This window comes from Mustela putorius, unplaced genomic scaffold (assembly GCF_011764305.1).
Source record: "Mustela putorius furo isolate JIRA1106 unplaced genomic scaffold, ASM1176430v1.1 tig00000145_pilon_pilon_pilon, whole genome shotgun sequence".
Lineage (NCBI taxonomy): Eukaryota > Metazoa > Chordata > Mammalia > Carnivora > Mustelidae > Mustela > Mustela putorius.
In genome coordinates, this window is record NW_025421294.1 from 40,059,536 (window position 1) to 40,082,689 (window position 23,154).

The 23,154-nt window shown below is 43.5% G+C and overlaps 1 protein-coding gene across 1 annotated transcript in view; it reads left to right on the forward strand.

The window, feature by feature from the left end:
* The first annotated feature begins 15,945 nt into the window (after positions 1-15,945).
* The window catches only part of SLIT3 (slit guidance ligand 3), a 588,228-nt gene continuing 581,019 nt past the window's right edge, over positions 15,946-23,154 (forward strand). The window contains exon 1 of the mRNA XM_004737643.2: positions 15,946-16,602. Within this exon, the coding sequence (XP_004737700.2) occupies positions 15,965-16,602 (638 nt within the window). The 5' untranslated portion in view covers positions 15,946-15,964. The remainder of the gene's footprint in view (positions 16,603-23,154) is intronic.

Sequence of the window (23,154 nt, forward strand, 5' to 3'; positions counted from 1 at the left end):
ATAAGCTTTTCATAATATTCTATTATTCTTCCTTTAATGTTCGTTGGCTTTATAGAGATGTCTCCTGTAATTCCTGGTATTGATCACTTACGTCTTCTTTCTTTTTCATGATTATTATTTTTAGAGATTTTCCACTTTATCCCTTCAAAGAAAAAAAAATTATTTCATTGGTTTTCTCCATTGCATTCCTGTTTCAATTTTAGTCATTTCTGTTCTCCATTATTTCCTTCCTCCTGTTTACTTTGGGTTTGACACACTCTTCTTTAGCTAGTTTATTAAAGTAGAAACTTAGGTTATTGATTTCCATCCTTCTTTCTTATCTAATAAAAGCATTTAATGCCAAAATGTTCCCTTTAAACACTACTTTAGCTTCATTCCACAAATGTTCACATGTGGTGTTTTCATTTTCATTGAATTAAAAATATTTTCTAAATTCCCTTGTGATTTCTTCTTTCACCATAGTTTATTTAGAAGAGTGATGTTTAATTTTCAACATTTTAAGTGATTTTCCATGTATCTTTGTGTCTTTGATTTCTAACTTAATTCCGTTGTGGTCAGAGAATATTTTTATACAATTTGAATCCTTTTAAAATTATTGTAACTTACTTTATGACCCGGACTATTGTTTATCTTAGTGAATATGCTAAGTGGATTTGAAAATAATGTGTATTCTGCTATTGTTGGGTGGAGAGTTGTCTAATGTCAATTAGTCTTATTTGGTTACTAATTTTTTTTTTCAGTTTCTTCTATCTTTAATGATTTCTTGTCTACTTGTAGCAATTACTGAGATAAGAATGTTGATACCCACAACATAATTGTGGAATGGTCTATGCTTTTTTATTTTTATTTTTTTTTTAGCTCTACTGCATTTTGTTTTCATTTATTTTGAAGCTGTGTTGTTCAGTACATCCACATTTAGGATTGTTATGTTCTCTTGGTGAATTGACACCTTTATCATTATGAAACATATTCTCTTTATCGAGGGAAATAATGCTTCTTTTATTTGTTTCTTCTTTTAAAGTTTTATGTAAATTCAATAATTAACATCTAGTGTAGTACTCGTTTCAGAGATAGAGTTTAGTGATACATCAGTTGCATTATAACACCCAGTGTTCATTACATCGCATGCCCTCCTATTGCCCGTCTCCCAGCTACCTCATCCCCCCTACGTACTTCCCCTCCAGCAACCCTCAGTTTGCCTATAGTTAGGAGTCTCTTATGGTTTGTCTCCCTCTCTGACTTTGTCTTATTTTTTTTTCCCTCCTTTCCCCTATGATCATCTGTTTTGTTTCTTAAATTCTACATCTAAGTAAAATCATATGAAAATTATTTTTCTCTGTTAATTAGAAATAATGCTTATTTTAAATTCTGCTTTCTCTAATAATAATAATATAGCCACTCTAGTTTTTTTTTTTTTTTTGAGTAGTGTTTTCATGCTGCATTCTTTTCCATCCTTTTATTATTACACTCTCTGTGTCTTTATACTTAAAGAAGATTTATTGTAGATATCATTCAGTTGGGTCTTGCTTTGCTTCATCCAATCCCACAAGTCTCTGGCTTTGCTTATATTATTTATTTATTTGTTAAGATTTTTAATTATTTGAGGTGCCTGGGTGACTCAGAGGGTCAAGCCTCTGCCTTCAGCTCAGGTCGTGGTCCCAGGGTCCTGGGATCGAGTCCGGCATTGGGCTTTCTGCTCAGAAGGGATCCTGCTCTGCTTCCCTTCGCTCTCTGCCTGCCTCTTTGCCTACTTGTGATCTCTCTCTGTATGTTAAATAAATAAAAATCTTTAAAAAAGTATTTTTAATTACTCATTTGAGACAGAGAGATAGACAGAGATCACAGGTGGAGAAGAAAGGGAGAAGCAGGCTCCCCACTGAGCAGGGAGCCCGATGCAGGACTTGATCCCAGGACTCTGAGATTATGACCCAAGCTGAAGGCAGACATTTAATAAACTAAGCCACCCAGGTGCCCCAAATCTCTGGCTTTAAATTGGATTGTTTAAACCATTTATATCTAACGTTATTATGGCCATACGGGTTTGAGTCTACCATCTTGCTATTTGTTTAATATTGTTCTATCTGCTCTTTCTTGCCTTTTTTCCTATTTTCTTATTTTAGTGAGAAATTTTTATCACTTCATTTTATTTCTTCTACTGGCATTTAGTTATATGTCTTTTTTTATGATTTCTTTAAAATATTGTTTATAACACATATTTTAAATTTTCATAGTTTATCTTCTACTCTCTAATAATATTATACCACTTTTCCTATACTATAATAACCTTACACAGTATACTCCCATTACCTTCTCCTTTCCTTTGTGCTATTATTTTCATATCCTCTACTTTTGCATATATTATAAACTCAGGGGTAAACTGTTGTCATTTTACTTTAAACAATTAACTTTTTAGCAGCTTTATTGAGGTATAATTTAAATCCACTTGCCAGGAGCCAGCCCCATCCCCACCCCCCCGCAGTCTATCTTCCCCATTGCTTTGGATTCACTTCTCCACCTGTCCTACCTTTCAGAAAGTGGTGGATTTTCTGTTTCTAGAATTGCTGATCTTCTTCTCTTTGATCTCCTGTTGGATTTGCCAGTGTTCAGAACGGTTTGATAGAATATCTAGCTGATCTCTTGCTACCTGATGTCATCTCAGCCTGCTACTTCTCCGCCATCTTGACTCCTCCTAAATACAGCAAACATTTTTAAGTCCAGTTGACTTTTGAGTTTGGGTAAGTATATAGTTGAATAACTATCATCACCACAATCCACTCTTGAACAATTCCAAAAATTTCCTTTATACCTGTTAGCAGTTAATTTCTACTGCCCATCCTACCCTACACCCAGCTCCAGGAAACCACTAATTTGCTTTCTGTATCTATAACTTTCCTTTTCTTTATATCTGATGTAAATGGACTCATAGAAAATGTAGTCTTATATTTGCATCTGGATTATTGCCATTAGCACTATGATTTTGATCTGTATCCACGTTGTTGCATGTATCAGGAGTTTGTTCTTTTTAATGAGTGAGTAATACTCCATTGTGTGGATATATCATTTTTAATTTTGTTTGTTTTATCTGGTCATCAGTTGATGGACATATGGATAGTTTCTAATTTTGAGCTATTATGAATAATATTGCTATACAAGATTTTGTGTAGACATATATTTCCCTTTTTTGTTTGGTAGGCATTTAGGAGTAAAATTATTGGGTCATATGATAAGTATATGTTTAACTTTTAAGAAACTGCTAAGCTGTTATCCAAAGTGTTTGTACCATTTTTATTCCTATTAGCACTGAATGAGTGCTCAAGTTTCTATTTATCCTCTTCAACACTTAGTAATTTCAGTCTTTTCAGTGCTAGCCTTTTTAATGGCTGTGTAGTGGTCTCTCATTGTGATTTTAATTTGCATTTCCCTTATGACTGATTTTTTTTTAAAGATTTTATTTATTTGACAGACATAGATCACAAGTAGTCAGAGAGGCAGTCAGAGAGAGAAGGGGAAGCAGGCTCCCTGCTGAGCAGAGAGCCCGATGCGGGGCTTGATCCCAGGACCCTGGGATCATGATCTGAGCCAAAGGCAGAGGCTTTAACCTACTGAGCCACCCAGGCGCCCACCCACCCATGACTGATTTTGAGCATTCTTCCATGTGTCTACTTGTTATCTGTATCCCTTCATCTACCTCCTTGGATGAAGTGTCTCTTTAAGTCTTGGCTTTATTTTTAATTTGGCTACTTGTCTTTTAATTATGGAGCTATATTAGTTTTTGTTTTATTTTGTTTTTAATGAATTCTGGGTACAAGATTTTGGTGAATTACCTGCTGCCAATACCATCCAGTGCCTTTACATGTTAGATACTAATTTTATATCTTTAGAAGTTCCATTTGCTTCTTTTTATATCTTCTTTTATTTTTGCTTCCTAAATATTTAGGAAGTTATGTTTAAAATAGCTGTTTTAGGGCACCTGGGGGGTTCAGTGGGTTAAAGTCTCTGCCTTTGGCTCAGGTCATGATCCCAGAGTCCTGGGATCGAGCCCCGCATCTGGCTCTCTGCTCAGCAGGGAGCCTGCTTCTCTATCTCCTCTGCCTGCCTCTCTGCCTACTTGTGATCTTTGTTTGTCAAATAAATAAATAATCTTAAAAATAAATAAATAAGGGGTGCCTGGGTGGCTCAGTGGGTTAATCCTCTGCCTTCAGCTCAGGTCATGAATTCAGGGTCCTGGGATCGAGCCCCACATCGGGCTCTCTGCTCAGCAGGGGGCCTGCTTCCTCCTCTCTGCCTCCTCTCTGCCTGTGTCTCTGCCTACTTGTGATCTCTGTCTGTCAAATAAATAAATAAAATCTTTAAAAAAAATTGGGTTCATTTAAAAAATAAATAGATAAATAAATAAAATAGCTGTTTTAATATCCTTGTCTATTAATTATTATCACCTCTACCATTTCTGTGTCTGTTTATGTTGTTTTTTTTTCCTTTTTTTGTAAATCATATTTTTCAGGCTTCTTTGTGTTCCAGGTGATTTTTGATTGGATGGTCGTCATTGTGAAATTGTGTTGGTTGCTCTATTATTTATTTAAAAAGCATGGAATAGCCAAACTGTAGAAAGAGCCGAGATGCCCTTCAACAGATAAATGGATAAAGAAGATGTGGTCTATATATGTAATGGAATATTACTCAGCCATCAGAAAGGATGAATACCCAACTTTTGCATCAACATGGGTGGGACTGGAGGAGATTATGCTGAGTGAAATAAGTCAAGCAGAAAAAGTCAATTACCATATGTTTCACTTACTTGTGGAACATAGGCAATAGCATGGAGGACATTAGAAGAAGGACGGAAAAATGAAGGAGGGTGGAATCAGAGGGGGAGATGAGCCATGAGAGACTGTGGACTCTGAGAAACAAACTGAGAGTTTTAGAGGGGAGTGGGTAGCGGGATGTGTTGGCCCATGATGGGTATTAAGGAGGGCATGTATTGCATGGAGCACTGGGTGTTATACGTAAACAATTAATCTTGGAACACTACATCAAAAACTAACTAGTCCTATATGGTAACTAATATAACTTAATAAAAAACAATAATAAATAAATAAATAATAAAAGCATGGACTTTGTTCTTCTCACAGTTAAGTTACATAGAATCAGTTGGAGACAATCAGTTGGAGACATTTGGGCCCCAAATGTCTTCAGCTCCACTGCAGAGGTAATATTATTCTGAGGTTTCTACTCAATGCATTATATTATGAGGGTCTTTCAGTGTGGCTGGTGGAAACACTATCTGTTCCTAGTCTTATGTGAACTGTGAGAATAATTCAGCCTATTCCTGTCAGAGAGTTCTCTCTTCAGCCTCATGTATTTTTCTCTAATAAGTACTTCACCAAAGACTCAAGAAAATCTCTCAGTAGATCCTAGATTTCTCTTCTGTTCAGCTCCTACCTCTTGGTTACAACTCTAGTTGTAGTGTTACAACTCTACACAAAGTTGTCTTTCCAGTCTCTGTCTCTTCAACTTCAACTTAGAATGCTGAGTTCTCATCCCTATACTGCAATCTCTAAATTATCTATAGGAAATAAGGTGTAATTGTACAGTTCACCTCACTTGTTTCTCATTTTAGGGAGGGGTCATATACTTCCTATCTTCTGATGTTTGAAAATCATCTTTTTTATATATTGTGTCCTATTTTCTATAGGCTTAAGGTGGAAAGGTAAATATAGTTTCAGTTATTCCATCATAGATAGAAGCAGAAGTCTCCATAGGAAGTTTTAGATCACAAGAATTACATGATCTGATGTATATTTTAACAATGTGGGGCTGCTGAGTTAAAGGTTGGCTATAGAAGGTAGGGAGTGATGGAGGCAAGGACTTAGGAGATGATTGCCAGAATCCAGGCCAGAGGTGACCATCATTTTTTGTAAAGGTAGACATGAAACAAAAGGATTGAATTCTGGACTTGAAGAAAAAATAAATGCGATTTGCTGATTATTTAGTTGTGTATGAAAAGAAGGTAGAAATGAAGGATGACTCTAAGACTTTTTACTTAACTAGAAAATGGGGGAGTCATTGGAAACAACAGTTTCAGCTTTGGGGAGAAATTCTGAAAGGGGTGGTGGATTGAAGAAAGAGTAGAAGAGTTAGACACAGTGAGGATAGACAGCTCTCTCAAGAAGGTCAATCAATTACATTCCATCTGTCAAGAGACCCACAATCTAGTTGGGCAAGCGGAATATTCATAAGTAGATAATTACATCAGTGTAGGAGTGCAGAATAGAAGTTTATAACCACAAATCAAATGAAGAAGTCTCTAATATAGGAGGGAAGCATAAAATACTTCAGAGGTGGAGATGCTTTAGCTGCATGGCAAAGGACCAGGACAATTTCACCAGAGGAGGTGGGCAATGACATTGCAGAAAGTGTGAAGAGAACGGGATAACTTGACAGATGGTAGACAACTCAACACTTTCAGGAAATTCTAATTCTCTATGGCTCAGCCTAAAGTGGGAAGAAGGATTTGTGAAAAAGTGAAGCAAGAGATAAAGGCAGAGACAAAGACCTTTCTTTACCATGTACATAGTTCAGACTACACTGTAAGTAATGGAAATACTTCTAAGGCTCTGAAATGTGACTGGAGGAGTTGAGCAGGGAAGCTAGGTATGAGCCTGGGTAAGAGGCCATTATGGGCAGAACAAATCCAAGGAGATGGAACATTTGGGGTATGAAATCACAACATTTAAAGCTGAGGAGTCAAGAGATCTGGGTGAGCTGATGGATGGGGTAAATTAAAAGGAATAAAAGGGGAAAGTTAAAGATGATGTTTAGGTTTTTTTTCTTGGCCAACTGGGTAGATGGTGATGCCATTAGCTAAAGTTGGGAAATAAAATATTTTACAGAAAAGCACACTCCTTACCCAAGATTAGATAATCCCTCAATGAGCTGGTGGCTCCAAGAGTGGGTTAGAAGATCCTTAACCTCCTACTCCAGTGGTCTTCATCAACTCCATCCCTTATACCCCAGCCACATTAAAAACTTAAAAGCTATGGGAAAAAAATATGTTGCTATTTATGCAAGATACCTTTAACTCAAATCCCCTAATTAATGTTCATTTACTAGCCCCTTTATCTACAAATATCCCTGGAATTGCAACTGATTCTGTGTCCAGGCAGATTAGTACAAAAATTTAGGTCTCTCTTTATATATACAAATAATAGGGGCAATACCACCTACTGTAGTACTTCACATAGCCCAGGATCAGTACAACATGAAGAAGAAATAATTCTGGCCTTCCCAGAAAAAGTGTCCCTCATATCCTAGGATCCATACAGTGCCCTTTTTTATGTTCCTCAACTAGTGAACTCACAGCATAGGGCCTTTGGATGTTTGTCTCTTGGAATAGTGACCTATCTATAGATAGATAGATATATCATATTCTTCAGGTCTTTTGCATCTCCTTCCATGGCCATTTTTGAGACATTTCCAGCCTCAGTTAGTCTTTATCATATCACCTTGTTGATTTCCTTCTCAACACTTTATAATTTCTAATTATATATTATTATTAATTGATTTTTTTTTACAATTAATTGGTTGTTTTACATCTATTGCCCACATAAGACTCTATAAGAGTAACAATTATGATTTACCATGTCTTCACTAGAACATATATGATGTGACCTTTACCCAAAAGTACACAGTAAATATATGTTGAATCAATAAATAAGAAATAAATAAGTCAGACAATTAGGGTTACTATTTAAAAACATTTCATTAATTAACCAATAGGAGGAGGTATTATTTTGGGAAGGGAGAAATTTCCCGTTGTTTCTGAAATCATACCACATAGATAATGGCTTTTCCTAAGATTCATCCTGTGTGATTTGGGGAAGACATAATTTCAAAATTGCATTGTTATCCCTTGCTTTCGCAGAGCAAAAATGAACTTTGGGGACTTTATCAAGAGAAAATCTTCTTCACAGCAAAGGAAACAGTTAACAAAACAAAAAGGCAACCCACAGAATGGGAGAAGATATTGCAAATGACATTACAGATAAAGGGCTGGTATCCAAGATCTATAAAGAACTTCTTAAACTCAACACCCCCCAAAAAACAAATAATCAAGCCAAAAAATGGGCAGAAAACATGAACAGACACTTTTCCAAAGAAGATATATGAATGGCTAACAGACACATGAAAAAAATGTTCAACATCATTAGCCATCAGGGAAATTCAAATCAAAACCACTTTGAGATACCACCTTACACCAGTTAGAATGGCAAAAATTAACAAGGCAGGAAACAACAAATGTTGGAGAGGATGTGAAGAAACCCTCTTACACTGTTGATGGGAATGCAAGTTGGTATAGCCACTTTGGAAAACAGTATGGAGTTTCCTTAGGAAGTTAAAAATAAAGCTAACTTATGACCCATCAATTGTACTACTGGGTGTTTACCTTAAAGATACAGATAGAGTGAAAATAAGGGGCACCCCAATGTTCATAGCAGCAATGTCCACAATAGTCAAACTGTGGAAGGAGCTGAGTGCATTCAACAGAAGAATGGATAAAGAAGATGTGGTCCAGGGTGCCTGGGTGGCTCAGTGGGTTAAGCCTCTGCCTTTGGCTCAGGTCATAATCTCAGGGTCCTGGGATCGAGTCCCACATCAGGCTCTCTGCTCAGAAGGGAGCCTGCTTCCCCCTCTCTCTCTCTGACTGCCTCTCTGTCTACTTGTGAACTCTCTCTGTAAAATAAATAAATAAAATCTTAAAAAAAAAAAATGTGGTCCATATATGCAATGGAATATTACTCAGCCATCAGAAAGGATGAATACCCAACTTTTGCATCAAAATGGATGGGACTGGAGGAGATTATGCTGAGTGAAATAAGTCAAGCAGAAAAAGTCAATTAGCATATGTTTCACTTACTTGTGGAACATAAGCAATAGCATGGAGGACATTAGGAGAAGGAAGGGGAAAATGAAGGAGGGGAAATCAGATGGGGAGATGAACCATGAGAGACTCTTGACTCTGGGAAACAAACTGAGGGTTTCAGAGGGGAGGGGGTGTGGGGATGGGTTAACCTGGTGATGGGTATTAAGGAGGGCATGTATTGTAATGAGCACTGGGTGTTATATGCAAACAATGAATCATGGAATGCTACATCAAAAACTAATGAAGTACTGTGTGGTAACTAACATAACATTAAAAAAAAAAAAAGATTGTATTGGTACATCAGCCTATAATAATAATAATGAACAACTCCAAATCTTAGCGGGGGTGTTAGGTTATTCTCCTATTACAGACTGTATGGTCATTGCCTTCTATGTAGTGATTCAAGGATTCCAGTGTCTTCCTTTCTGTGGCTCCACCATCCTCTCGGGCGGGACACTGTGATTCTTCACTGGATCCCCTCTGTTTGTGTAGCCAACAGGCAGAGAGAAGACCTGCCTGGTTACATAAGAGGTTTCACAGATCAAGTCTGGACGTGGTGTGCATCACTTCTACACAAACTTTATTGGTCAGAATGAAGCATATGACCCCACCCTAAATGCTGGGAAGGCTGGGAGGGAGGCTGGTAAATATAGTCTTCTTGTATTCCCAAAAAGAAGAAACTGGATCTGTGAGCATCAAGCTAGCCTCTGCCACAAGAGGGGACTTCATTTGGTTGTTATTAAGATTAGAGAGTTAATATATGTAAAATACTCAGAACAGGCCCAGCATATTGGGGGCATCCATGATGTCAGGTTAAGTTGCAAGAGGAGTTTCTCTGATTTCGCACTAATCACTGCTTGCTAAACAAGGGTGGCATTCTAAAGTTTCTGTCAAGCCCAACAGCTGGCTGGAGAGTTTTTTGAGCCCCAGTGCCCAAGGAAGCCAGCCAAGACTGCAGATGCCACCGCCACGTCCGTGTGGCACATCCTCATGCTTTGTTTAATTTGGTTCCCTGGGTGGGATGAATTTTATGAGCAGGTGTTCTGGTTAATTAGGTGATTAATACTCTTCAAATTGGAGAGCCATTTCCCTAGTGACAGTTCTTGCTTTGCTCAAATGTGAGACAAAGCTTCATTGCATAGTTTGTACAGACCCATGATTGTACTCACCTGTCTGCCAGGCCTCTCAGGTCCGCCCTCTGGTGCTGAGGACCAAGAGCCTGACCCCACATCTGGCTGAATCACCACCATCTTGATGTACTGGTTTAGAGAAAAAAGAGCTCTTCACTTCATCTGGCCTCCTTTCAGACAGGGCAAAACTGATCTGGGATATATTTCTGGTTCCTTTCTGGGGATTCCAATCTGTATCATCTCTCCTAGAGCCCAGATGGCCAACCCATGTCCAAAAGCAAATCAAGTATCAGAGCTTTTTCTCGAATTTGCTCTCAAACCAATGGAATCTGTCCTAAACTCTCTTATGTTCCACATTCCCAAAGCCCTTTCCTTACACTCATATACCATTCTTTTCCTGCCTGTTCATAGCCATAGGTTCATAGCGTTTGCTTCCCTCAAGAGGACGACCCTTTTCCTCACATTGAGCTCATCAAATCTGTGTATTCTCCAAAAACTGACTGGCATTCCTCAGCACTTCCAATCCAGTTTGAAGTGATTTTTTTTTCCTTTTTAGAATTTTTGTTGCACTTACTATCTGACTCACATTAATTAGCATTTAATTATATACCATATCTTTTATCTTCTTTCATATATCTTAAACTTCTCTTCCTAATTGGATTGTTGGCAGCTGTGAGCTGTGTCTTCTTCTGGGCGTAAAGTTCCCAATAAATGGCTATTCTATTGCTAAATTAAGCTAGATTCCACTTACACTTCTAGAAAATGGGTCAAATCCATTTTATTATACCAGCTGGGCCATACAACTGAAAATACGTCTACTCATTCTAGTTTCTCACATGTTCCAACTTTACAGTCACAGAGGAACTGAATCTCTTTCTCCAGTTCCAGTTGGAAAAATTTCAGGGAAGACTCTGATTGGCTTTATGTCAGTGCTCACCCCTAGAAAATCACTATTATGAGAGAGAGGCAAGATCATATAACAAGAAAGTTCTAAATTATAATCACATAGTTGGAGTGAAAGATGAAGAATTGTCCATTACAGGCGGCTCTGGATTTTGGAAGGTTCTATTGCTTTATCTTGTTCTCCAGGATAGGTTATATATTTTAAAGTTATGTATTCAGTCATCAAACATTTATCTATTCAGAGTAGATCTTGCCCCCTTGGGAAGCTCAATAGTGTAACTGGCAGTAAAACTTTAATATTCTTTTTTTCTCAACAGAGAGAAAAGAAGCCTTTGCATGGAAAAATAATGACCTTCCAGGTCCAGCTGATGGTACCTTTACTCAATCCTGCTCCCCCAGAAATGCCCTAAAATTCACATATGTGAATTTTTCCCTCCCCTGGGAAGATTTAGTAGGAATCACAGTCTTAATCTCAAATTGGAGTTTTCGTCATCTTTCCCTTCCCTCCCCGTTCACATATTCCTCAGAGATCTACTAGGATGGCTCCGTGAGGGAGTGTGTCAGTTCCAGGGCCCCTGGTAAGAAGCAGACAACACAACCCAAAGGAGTAATCTGAAGAAGGTAAAGTAGAGGGACTATTTAGAAAAGTGAGATAGGGTTAAGGAATCAAGAGATGGGGACTGCCCAAGGTTTAGCAGTAACAGAAAGCTACTCCTACTCCCTAAAGAGATAAGGGGATGCGAAGGGCAGCTGGAGGACATGAACTCTGACCTTCAGTAAAGGAAGGTAGCCACTGCCACACTGCTATCCTTATAGAGGAAGCGCTGACTTTCCTCCAGATTTCTGGGCTAGTTCCCCACATGGGCAGACCCAAGGGAGCACAGGTGATACAGTCCATATAGTGGGCAGAGCAGTCTGGACAGTTCACTGGGGAACAACCAGCACAAATGGTAAGTTTCAGTGGGAGGGAAGCAAACATATCAGAATGTGGGGTGGGGCGGAGAATGTATATAGTTATCAAAAAACAAAAAACAAAAGCCCACTCAGAGTTTCTAGAAGAGTATAGTTTCCTCCTCCTCCCACAGAAGATCAAGTAACACTGATTGAAATGACTAAAACTGCAGCAAGAGGGTGTCAAATAAGCTAGGTGATTGGAGAGATGATTCATTTGCATACTTGTAAATTAGTCATTCACCAATCATCAGAGATGAATTTGTACCTCTAGGCATCAAGCATGCAAAAATGAATTAGATACTTCTGTATGTTTGAAAATTTTTAAAATAAATGTTGGAATTAATAGATTCTATACATTCCCTGACTTTGAAAATCTAATAGACTGGATCTGCAAGATTTCCTGGAGAAATGAAAGGCTCCACTAACTCTGGGCTAGCCAGACGGGAAAGAGCCAGGAAGAATGTTCAGGAGGGATGTTACGCGGAGTGGGTGTGGGAGAGCAGGAGGAGTTGAGGTACAGACGTAGAAATCTACTTCAAAGTTCAGGTTTGCATTGCAACGTGTGCATTTTAGAAAAAAATCCCTTGATCATCCGGACCAAGGATGAATTGTTGGAACAACAACAACAAAAAAGTAAGAAAGAGAAATGAGTTGGGGGCTGGTGTGACCAATGGCCGTGCCTGAAACAAGGATCTGAACAATAGAGCTGGACGCCCAACGATGAAGAGGGAACAGATGCAAGTGATACTCCTGAGGAATAATTAACAGGACTCGGGAACTGAATGGCTGTGGTATGAAACAGAGGGAAGATGCTTTGGTGCTGTTTGGCCTTCTCGTCATCCCCTTACTTTTTCAGCCTACAGCTCCCCAGTTTTCCTTTGAGAACACTGCTCCTGCCTGCCTCGCTGAGTATAACTTTCACGGAACTGTTATCCACAGATTCTGGCCTTCTGTGGTTAACAGGGTGATTACATAACCTAAGCCAGGCCAGTCTTTGTGTCTTGGGAATTTGGAAGTTTGGGATTTTGGAAGTTTGGGCTTGATCCTAGATCCTGCTTGGTTTGTGTCTTTTTAAAAACTTCCTTCTTTAGTTTCTTCCTCCTTAAATTTGTATGCTACCCAAAGGCGTTCATAAAAATTATTTCTTTTTAACTTCAATTAGCTAGTTTCTATTGCTGAAACCAGAAAACCTCAACTGATTATAGTAGCCATGTAAATAATGGTGCCTTCCACTGAGAGACAGAAAACAGGTGGAGGAGAAAGTTTGAGGTGAGTTTCTTTGGGGAATGGGTGGGCAGTTTGCTTTCGAGAAGCCTCGAGAGAACTAAAGGAAAAAAATCCAAAAGTTGGCCCTGGAGGCTTATGCGAAACTCTGAAAATGACACCATAAGGTGTAAATGCCATCTCTGGTATTTAGACATAATAAGTCCTACCCAACAAACTCGCCTCCTAAGGACTTACTCATACTTCTCTGGGAAGAGTAATGCTTCAGAAGCCATAAGGGAGAGTGGGTAGAGCCTAATTCTAAGCACTGGGAGCCCTGGGTCCTGGCTCTGGCTCTTTCATTAATTAGCTGGATAACCGTGTACCAGTGACCCTCCCTCTCTGAGCCTCAGTTTCCACATTATTGAATACAGAGGCTGAATTATATTGGGTGTTCTCCAAAAATTTCAAAAGAATTTTAAGTTTATATGTAAAAGGGTCAGCTATACCAGGGAAACTGGGTTCAACAAACCTTAAACCAGTTTCCTTACGGCAGGACTTCTCAGAATCTTAAATATGCTCATTGGTGATGCCAATCTCCAAGAGTGGTGAAAGCGAGCATTTCTCACCCTATTTTTGCCCAAGAACCCCTCCTTCCCCCCTTTCTTGAAGAAACACGTAGAACTAGTAGTCGTCAGAACACACTTGCAGAAATGCTGGATCAGGTGGCTTTCAAGGTGGTTCCAGCGCTGCTCCCTAATTTTGTATGGCCCATGCCCTCTTCACCGCCTGTTTCTTTGGGATGATTGACTCTCAGGCTCTGTTCTGAAGTGTTCTCCCAAAGAAAAGCAAGCACACTTGAATGCCTATTAAGTCACTTAAAGATCTAGTCAGGCTCATGAAATTTCCCATCAGCTTAAATGGAAAACAAAGTCCCTGCCCTCCACCCCACCCTCACACTGTGCTCAGAGCACAGACCCAGGCCCAGCCTAAAAGGATTGCAAAACATGCTCTAGCGTGCATTTGGGAAAACAAAGAAAACTCCACTCTTTTCTGCTCCAGACAGTCTGAGACGCTTTTGTGCCCTTGGTTCTTTGCCCAGTTCTCTCATCTGCCTCAGTCCTGGTACTAAATTGGTTCAAGGTTTGGAGGAAAGTTTCAGAGGAAAGGATGTTTAGAGTTCTTAGAAGCTGAAGTCACTCTATGGACCAGGGCTTAGACTCTCTATGGTCACCAGAGGGCGCTGAGAACAGCATCGGTACAGAAAGCTGCTCCCAAGAAAAACAGCAGTAAATTACGCCTAATGTGTTTATGAATGATGGAGGGGCTGAAGTGTGTGTGACTGTGTATGTACGTGTACACGTACGTGCAGTCGGGTGCCTGGAGCTATGATTTTGAAAATATGTTAAATAGTATAAAATAAAATCTACACCTCTACTATAAATTCACAGGATACGGTCAAGTCTTTGAAAATTTCCTTCAAGGAAAATGAGGCAGAAGGAATTAGAATAGTATTTATATGAAAGAAAAGGAAAGAGCTCTCAGTAGCGTAATTATTATTGTGGTATGTGTGATTGTGCATAGTGTGAGGCGATGCATGTACACATGTGGGTATGTGAGTGTGAGGGTGTATAACGGTGTGTGTGTGAGCCTCAGTATAAGCATGTGTGTGCATGCAAGTGTGTGTGTGGCGGGGGGGGGGGTGTGCACGCACGTGCATGTTCAGGGCTCATTTAGACTTTTCCAGTGTGAGCAGACCTTAAAGAAGTCTGGCAATACTTCCTCCAGTTGCTGCCCTCTCCCTCCAAACAAACAAACAAAATCATTCCTACAAGTATTTATGGAGCCTCTAACACACGCGCCCCTCCCCACCAGCATCTGGAAAAGCTCAGACCTGGCCAATTTAGAGCGCTATGGAAGAATGAAGGCTCTGGGGCCGAAAGGATGTCTCACATGCGAATGACTGTTTTGCAAAAGCACTTTCTCTTCTTTGATGCTCCAAACAACCCAGATAGGCGGTCCCAAACAGAGCTGTGGCCCCTTGCTTTGAGAAAACCGAGGCTCAGAGGTGACATGATTGGCCCGGAGTCACCAAGTCAGGGAGCAAAAGCTGACTATGGACAGGCATTGTCAGTCCAGGGATCCTAGTTCCGGCCATCGTGACTTTTAGCTGCACAGCGGGCGTTGGGTCTAGGCAAAGCAGGACCCGTCTGCATGTGGGGTTTGTCAGCAGCAGCCTGATGAACAACACTATCAAACATTTTATGTGACACGTGTGACTGTGAAATGCGTAGTATCAATAAAACAGGTCCTTTAGGAATAAGTTGCAGATCTTTGCCAAGATGAGGTAGGATCTTTGAGGATCTTCCTAGATGAGGACACAGCTTCAATGGGCTGTGGTGTAAAATATGAGTGAATGTGAGGACTGCGGTTTGGGGTACCTAGGAGCTGTGTGGCCTTGAGCAAGTCCCTTTACTTCTCTGAAATTTGTTTCATTTATAACATGGGGTACTCAGATGCCCTCTTGCGGGACGATATTGAAACCCAAGGAAAGAAAACTGAGCTGAGTGCCTAGCTCAGTGCCAGAATAAAGAGAAAGTGCCACCAGCCTGATCAGTCCTTGGCTCCGTAACAGTGAATGGGTCTCAATTTTGGGACCCTGCTGGCCGAGCCCCTTTTCCTCCCCTCTAACACATCTCCTGCCTCCTCCCCTCCGGGCTCTGGGTTGCTCCAGCAAAGTTCCCAACTTAGTCGACATGACGTGCGGCGCAGCCAATGAGAGGCGGGGCTGGCGTTTTTTGTGGGGGGCGGGAGGGGTGGGCCCCGCGTCTCCGGTGTCTGCCCTGCTCAGTGAATGGAGAGAGCGAGCGCCGGCCAGCTCACCCGGCCGCCCCGTGCCCCAGCCGCCGCCGCCGCGCTCCCGAGCTCAGCCCCAAGTCGGACCGCCTCGGGCGCCGTGCCCCACTGCGCTCGCCCCCAGGTCCCCGACCCGGCCCACGCCCCGGGCAGCGGGCCAGCGGGCCCAGGAGGCGCTCTGTACCTGGGCACTCCGAGCGATGCGCAGCGGGGCAGCAGCAGCCCCGCGGATGGAGCTGCTGCCGCTGCCGCCGCCGCCGCCGCCCGGCGCGCCCCGCTCCGCCCGCGCCCCGTGCGCCTGAGCGCCGAGCTCGCTCCTCCTCCGCGCCAACTCCGCCGCCCGCTCCCCAGGCCGCTCGGGCTCCGCGCGCGATTCCCCGGGCTCCACGCGTCTTGCCCCGCCGAGGCAGCCTCCTCTGGGCGTGGGCCCCTGCACACCATGGTCCCCGGGCGGACAGGGGCCGGCGCCGCCGTGCGCGCCCGCCTGGCGCTGGCCTTGGCGCTGGCGAGCGTCCTGAGCGGGCCCCCAGCCGCCGCCTGCCCCACCAAGTGTACCTGCTCCGCCGCCAGCGTGGACTGCCACGGGCTGGGCCTCCGGGGGGTTCCCCGGGGCATACCCCGCAACGCCGAACGCCTGTGAGTACCCCCGCCCCACCCAACCCGGGCCACCCACCTGGGTCCATAGTGGGGCCCCCAGGCACCAGATCTTTCCTCTCCCCTTGGCCACACTGGATGCAGTCTCTTGTCACCTCTCCCGGGTCGGATCCTTTATCCCCTGAGTTGGGGTCTGTGGCCTTGGTCAGGTCTAGGGAGAGAGGTCTTGAAGCCCACTGCGATGGGCAAAGAGCAGTGCTTCTCCAGGGGTGAAGGTTCCAGACGCAGGGCCGGGTGACAGCTTCCAGCAGAACGCTGGCAGGAAGCGAGGGGAGGAAAGAACACTGCAGCCAGTGAGGTCTTAGGACGAGGGCAAGGGATCCGCGCACGTTTAGGAGGTGGGCGAAGGAGAAAGCCCGAAAGGTGATGGGTCGTAAGGGCACGGAGACGGGAGAGGGCCGAGACTCCGACCTGCCTGAAGATCAGAAAGGGCCAGTCACTTTCCGGCTGCCCTTAGAAGCGAAGTTGAGAATGTGTATAAAGGTCTAACTTCTGAGGAACCAAGCGAATTGAGAGTGGGTGCTTGCAAAACCCGCCCTGCCTGGAGCGCAGCCTCCCAGATGCCAAGTTGCAGCCGGGGTGAATTTTTTATGGCTTGGTTATAAATGCCTCCCCAAACGGGCCGGAGAATGGAAATGCTGACAGCCCTTTAAATGAGACCGAGCGCTATAATCTTACAAACCGCACTCAGCCTCGGATCCTGGGTTTGGCAGCAAGAGGAGAGGCGTTTGGAGAGTGGGGTGGATTGACCCTCGTTTTAACCCCAATTGTGCAACCAAATATTTACTTTTCATATGTCAACGTTTTGGAAACATTTATCATTTTGATCCTCGGACCAAATTCAAAACTTGGACTCCGAGGGTGGGCTCTTCCCAGCCCACAGTTGGGGAGTAAGGAAAGAAGGAGAAATGGAGGAGGGGGTTGGAACCGGCCTGGGAACACAGCCCAGAAGTGGGTGAGGGTTTGCTCCAGTGTAATCGACTTCTCCGCGTCTTGCTCTCCCTCTGTCTCCCTTGCCCATTGCATCTCAGGGGTGGGTGCATTGGGTCTTCCGTTCTGCTCTCTTGACTTGAGGCTGTAAGAGAGTGGCATGAGACTGAATTGTCCTACAGCGTGTTACTCCTGTTGATCACCTCCTGTCACCTCACGTCTCTTCCTCTAACTCCGCGTGTCCCTAGGCAGAGACTCAGTATAACTGTTTTCCTTTCTCCTGGAGCTTTCCTGTGGCTCAAAACATACATTTTTTTTTTTTCCAAGTGCATTCTTTATTCTGTGTGGTCGTGCAATTCTAGAGCACTGGAGCCGAACCTTCATTAACATAAGTAGAAAAGGAGGCTCAGACTTTTAAGAAGACTTGCCCAAGGTAACGCAGCAAGTTAGTGGCAAAAAAGGGGCCACAATCCAGGTGTCCACAGCTTAATTCAGATCTTATATTTTACAGTACCAGTTTAAAACTAGTTGTAGTGGTATTTCTGGGTATCTCCCCGTCTACTAGCCGTCTTTGGAACAAGGGTCAGTTGGGGCCAAGATCTGTAAATAGATGCTCCTGGGAGGTTTCTGGCTGGGCTTGGGTCTTAGGGTAGCCTGCTCTTGCTACTGCTTTGGGTGGACCCCGCCAACATTCAGCTTGCTGTGACATTGGCTCTCCTGTTTGGAATCGTGAGACTACCTCTCCTCCATCCTCAAAATCATGGTACCTGTTTGGGAAACCGCGGGTGGGGGTGGGCATGAGCCCTTCTCCTGCTGGCAGGTAGGGAAGTCCTCAAAAGCTATAGACACAGCACTGCAGTCAGTATGCCACCGACCTCTTTCCCCGGGAGACCCAGGCAGCTTGGAGCGCCCCATCTGCTCTACCACTGGAGACACTGGGTAGAGACCGAGTCCTGGGGATTCCCATGTCCCCCTGCTGCAGTCACTGTTGTTCGCAGGCACTGGCAGAGTGGGAAGTGCTTTGGAATATCTGAGTCTCAACTACCTTGGTTCCGGGCACTGGTGCCTCTTGGGCTGGGGTGTGTGGAGTGACATAGTTGCCAAGGCTGGCTCCTCATTTTGGTCTTCCTACCCTGGGAGAGGGGACAGCCTTTAGAAGAAAGCTTGGTTAGGAGGGCTGCCTGGGGGAGGACCAGCCCACCCACAGTCCTTCACCACCTCTCATCCTCCGTCAATCAACGCAGATGGAACGTTTGAGTTCTGCAAACTCTTGGGGGGATGTTTGGCATTTCTAAGCTATGGGAAGGATTTTTTTAAGGGAGGAATTTCTCATTCATTCCTTTCTTCATTCATTCAACAAACATTACTTGAACCTCTAGGCATTCCAGTAACTGTATATAAAATCATTGCATATACAGAAGAAAACCAGCAATTCAGCTTAAAGAATGTAAGCAGAGGACAGAAGAAGGAAACTTCCTTTAGTCAGGCTTTGAAACTCCCCAGCACTCGTTTTCTTCACGGGGCATATGGTCTGTCAGCATTGGCATCACATGCTCAGGACTTTCCTCAAATCCAGTTTTCTGATCTCTAATGTTTATATTGTGTTTTACAACAAAGGAGAAGCATTTTCTCCCTTTTTCCATTCCTGCTACTTGGCCTCCCAGAGAGACTTCTCTGGAGGAGTGTGTGTATGTGTGTGTGTGCACATACATGTGCAAATGTGTGTCATTGTCTCTCTGGGGGTTTTCACTTCTGAGGCCTTATGTGCTCATGCTACCCCTTAAGGAAAATCTGTATGGGGATAATGTGGTCACCATTTGGACTTTGCTTCAGGCCTGGAATGGGGCTTGTTTCATTGTTCATGATTAAGCTGGTATCAGAGTCGGGGGTCTGTGTTCCAGCTTCTTCTCCATAATGTCAGCACATTACACAGAAAGAGAAACTCTCTATCGTTTATAAACTACTGACATTTTTTCCCCCTCAGTGAGGAGGTGACACCCACAAGAAAACTAAATAAACTCAGGGGAGAATTCAGTGTAATTTATTATCCATGCAGCAAAGATAGCGGACAAGAGGAGAGGAAGTGAATGGTGGTGCTTGAAACAAAACATTTACCATGGAGCACAGAGTAAACAGATGTCGCAGTTACCCTTCTGAGTACAAAAGGAGCCCACAGATGTAATTCTTCTCCAACCACAATCTCGGCTTGGAAAAAGAGGAGACAGATGAAAACGAACTCTCACAAGGGGCCCCTTCTCCCCATGCTGCCTCAAGGCAGGCAGAGGCCTACTTCTCACCCGCAGCGAGGTGGTGGCCTAAACACGGAATGGGGCAAGAGTGGACATCTTTGGTTTTTCACTTGGCTCTGGAACATGCTGGAGACTGCTGTATTTAAATAAACATTTCCTGTTTGCGAACGAAAACGGGCGAAAGGCTGAAACGTGAGAATGTGGTAACTTAATTTTCTCCATCACTCCAGATGATGGCAAGCTTCGCCGGTGGTTGGGTCCAATAAAAACCGACACCATGTCACAGGCTTTCCCTCACTTGACCACAGAGGTCTCCAGGTCAAGTGGGAGACATTCCAAGATGCTCCACAGCCAAGCCCTGTATCCTGGTACTTCTAGCCTTGGAGGCAGCCCAGCAGACGAGGGGCAGTTTGGTGAATCACAGGCCCTCTCTGAGCCACCCGTAGTGATGTGGCCTTTCAGAGAAGCACAGTGCTCTCCTGGTGAACCCATGGGCTGGACGGGGGCAGTTAAGCGCACTTGCCTCCAGTGTGCTGTGCTACTGGACGGATTGCTTTGCCTTTCTGGGCCTCCTTTTCCTGAAAGCAGAAGTCTAGTGTAGTCCTAATAGCTTTCCCTGTACGTCCTCTTCCCCAGTGCCTGACAAATGGTAGGTTTTCAACCGGTATGTGTTGATTAAATAAGTAAGTCTCAAAAACACAAGTTTTTCTTTAGTTCTTACAAGTAAAAGATGGGTGATTATGGTTTTGCGTTTTTTATGTATGGCCAAGGGCAACTTACTAGTAACCTATTACATGAGTTATTAAGGGTTTCTAAAATTTGGCTTTCATAAACTAAAATTATTGCCTTACTAGAGTTACCAAGGACTCCTAATGAGGGATGCACTCTGGAGTCTGGTTGCCAGGCGTTGCTTAGCAACCTTGCAAAACTCCTACTGTGCACATGCCCATGAAAAGAGCTGGTAGTCCCGAACACTTAAACTGTAGGCCTTTCTAATCAGAACCTCATCAGCATCATCCTGAGCTCTCTGTGGTTTTTGATTGCTGCTCTTCTTGTATTAATTGATGTATTTGTAGGATCATTATTAAGTTTTGCTTTTGCACATCATCTGGGTCTCGTATATTTCTGCATTTTTTGCATTTTGATTGTTATTTTGTTTCTCTCTGTTTCTGTTTGTTGTCTCTGAGTTCTTCCTCCCCTGCAAAGTGAGAATGGTAGATCTGAGAGCCATGGGATCTTTTGCAAGGACTAAGTCCTGTGACAAGGTTTCAGAACCCCATGCCTCCCAGTTCAGGCTGTGGGCTCTGCAGACAGGCAGCTCTGGTTTGAATTCTGTCTGTCAGGGCTTTGCTGTTGCACCCTGGGCGAATGACTCCGCTCCTCTGGGCTGTAGTCTGTTGAATCCCTTTGTACTGCATTTCCGCAGCTGTAATACTGGGACGAGGATCATACTGGCCCAGTGAGCATGCTGTGAGTGTGGCCCCGGATGAGCCATGTTAGGCACTCAGCACAGTGCCCAGTTCTCCAGCTACTGCTCTCTACCAGTAAAGTGTGCATCATAAATGCTCCTCCAGGAGACAGTCAGAGAAAATAATGAACAGGAAGCACTTAACACAGTACCTGGCGCTTAGGCCTCCACCAGCTATCCGTAGTGGTGACCATGGCCGTTTCTTCTGTTGCTTCATCTCGGGCCCCATCCAGCTGGAAAGTTGGAGATGCCCACTGTTTCAGTGTGCGCCACTGGGGCAAGCTCCTCGCCTGCACGTACGCTGTGCCCGGCGTAACTCGTGCCTGGTCCCCTCCCTCTCCTCTCCAGCTAAGCCCAGGTTGGCCTCGGTTCCATAAAAAGGGGATTACGGTTGAAGTGGTTTATATCTTTTCCATGGGCGTGCTGCTTTGTGGTATATTTAAATAAGGAATGTATTTTATTTATTTATTTTGGGGGGTTGCATTTTCATGGGGGAATTTTTGGCCCTGACTATTTTTTTTTTTTTTAAAGCTCATTCTTTCTGTCTTTCCCTAAATACCTTTTACTGACTTCCCGTGTCTGCTTCTGTTACTGCTTTTACTTGAAACAGCTGTATTTACTAGTACGCTCCACCCTCATTACGTAAGGTGGTCTTAACCCTTTTCAGAACGGCTGAGAAGGAAAAAGTGAGGCACGAAGGCTTTTCCAGGACGCTTTTCTGGACCATTACTAATCCCAGATAGGATAGATGCAGAGGGTATCCTGCTTGGGTGCGTGGTGTTGAGTTTCCAATGCATTCTCCAGCCTTGCCCAGGTGGGAAGCGCTCATAGTGGGAATCTTCTGCTTCTCGGTTCTGAAGACCAGCATTGTGTTTTGTAAGTACTGCTAGGGCTGGTCTGTCAAAAGGTATCCTTTCCTTCCCACTCACTGTGGTCTTTGTAGCTCTGTGGCCAGCACTGTATTTGATACAGCATTCCCTGGAAAACATTCATCAGGATTGTGTTGTTAAAAGCCCTCAATAGTGAGTGGATGGGGAGGTGGGAAAACCAACAACCTTTGGGTAAAGGCCTAGACTTCAGAGGCAGACAGGGCCCACTCCTGGTTTCTCCGCTTACCAGTTGGGTGACCTCAGTTTTCTCATCTGTAAGGTGGGGATGATAAAACTACCCCCTTCGTAGGATGCTGTGAGTACTGAATTTACTCACACGGACTGCCCGGATCACAGTGCATCCTCCCGAAGTACTCCTAGTGTGGTTTTCATAGTGGTTCTTACTGACTGTAGCCCTCCTTCCAGGACAAGCCCAAGTCACAGCCTGATGGGAACAACATAGACTGTCAGGGTTGAAAGGGCTCCTCTGGTTCATGTTCCAACCACGTGCAGACTGATCTTCCACCGACATAATTTTGGAGAGAGCGGCCATTCTCCTTTGCTGGATTACAGCTAGTGGGGAGGAACTCAGTTTTCCCTAAAGCAATTTATTCCATTTTAGAAAACAGTTTTAACAAGAAAATTTTCTTTGCCTGGGGGTTGAACTTATCTCCCCCTGACTGTTGTTACACAGAGCAAATATAATCCTTCTTCCAAATGGTAGGATTTCAAAAATGTTACTGCTGTCGTGCTTCTCACTACCCACTTATCTTAGTCTTCTTCTTTCTTCCATAAATTTTTATAATTGCCTCAACTATTCTGTGTGTGTTAGGCTCTGAGACAGGCCCTCTTCCCGTTCCTAGCTATCATCCTCCAAATAGGTTCCAGCCTTCTTTGCTGGTCTTAAGAGTTAGAATGAGTCCTTCCACTCCCTTGCTATCTAAACTTCTATCAACATCCCAAAGGGACATTTTCACTTCAGAGAGCCACACCCCTGGCTTGGCTCTTTCCCACCAGG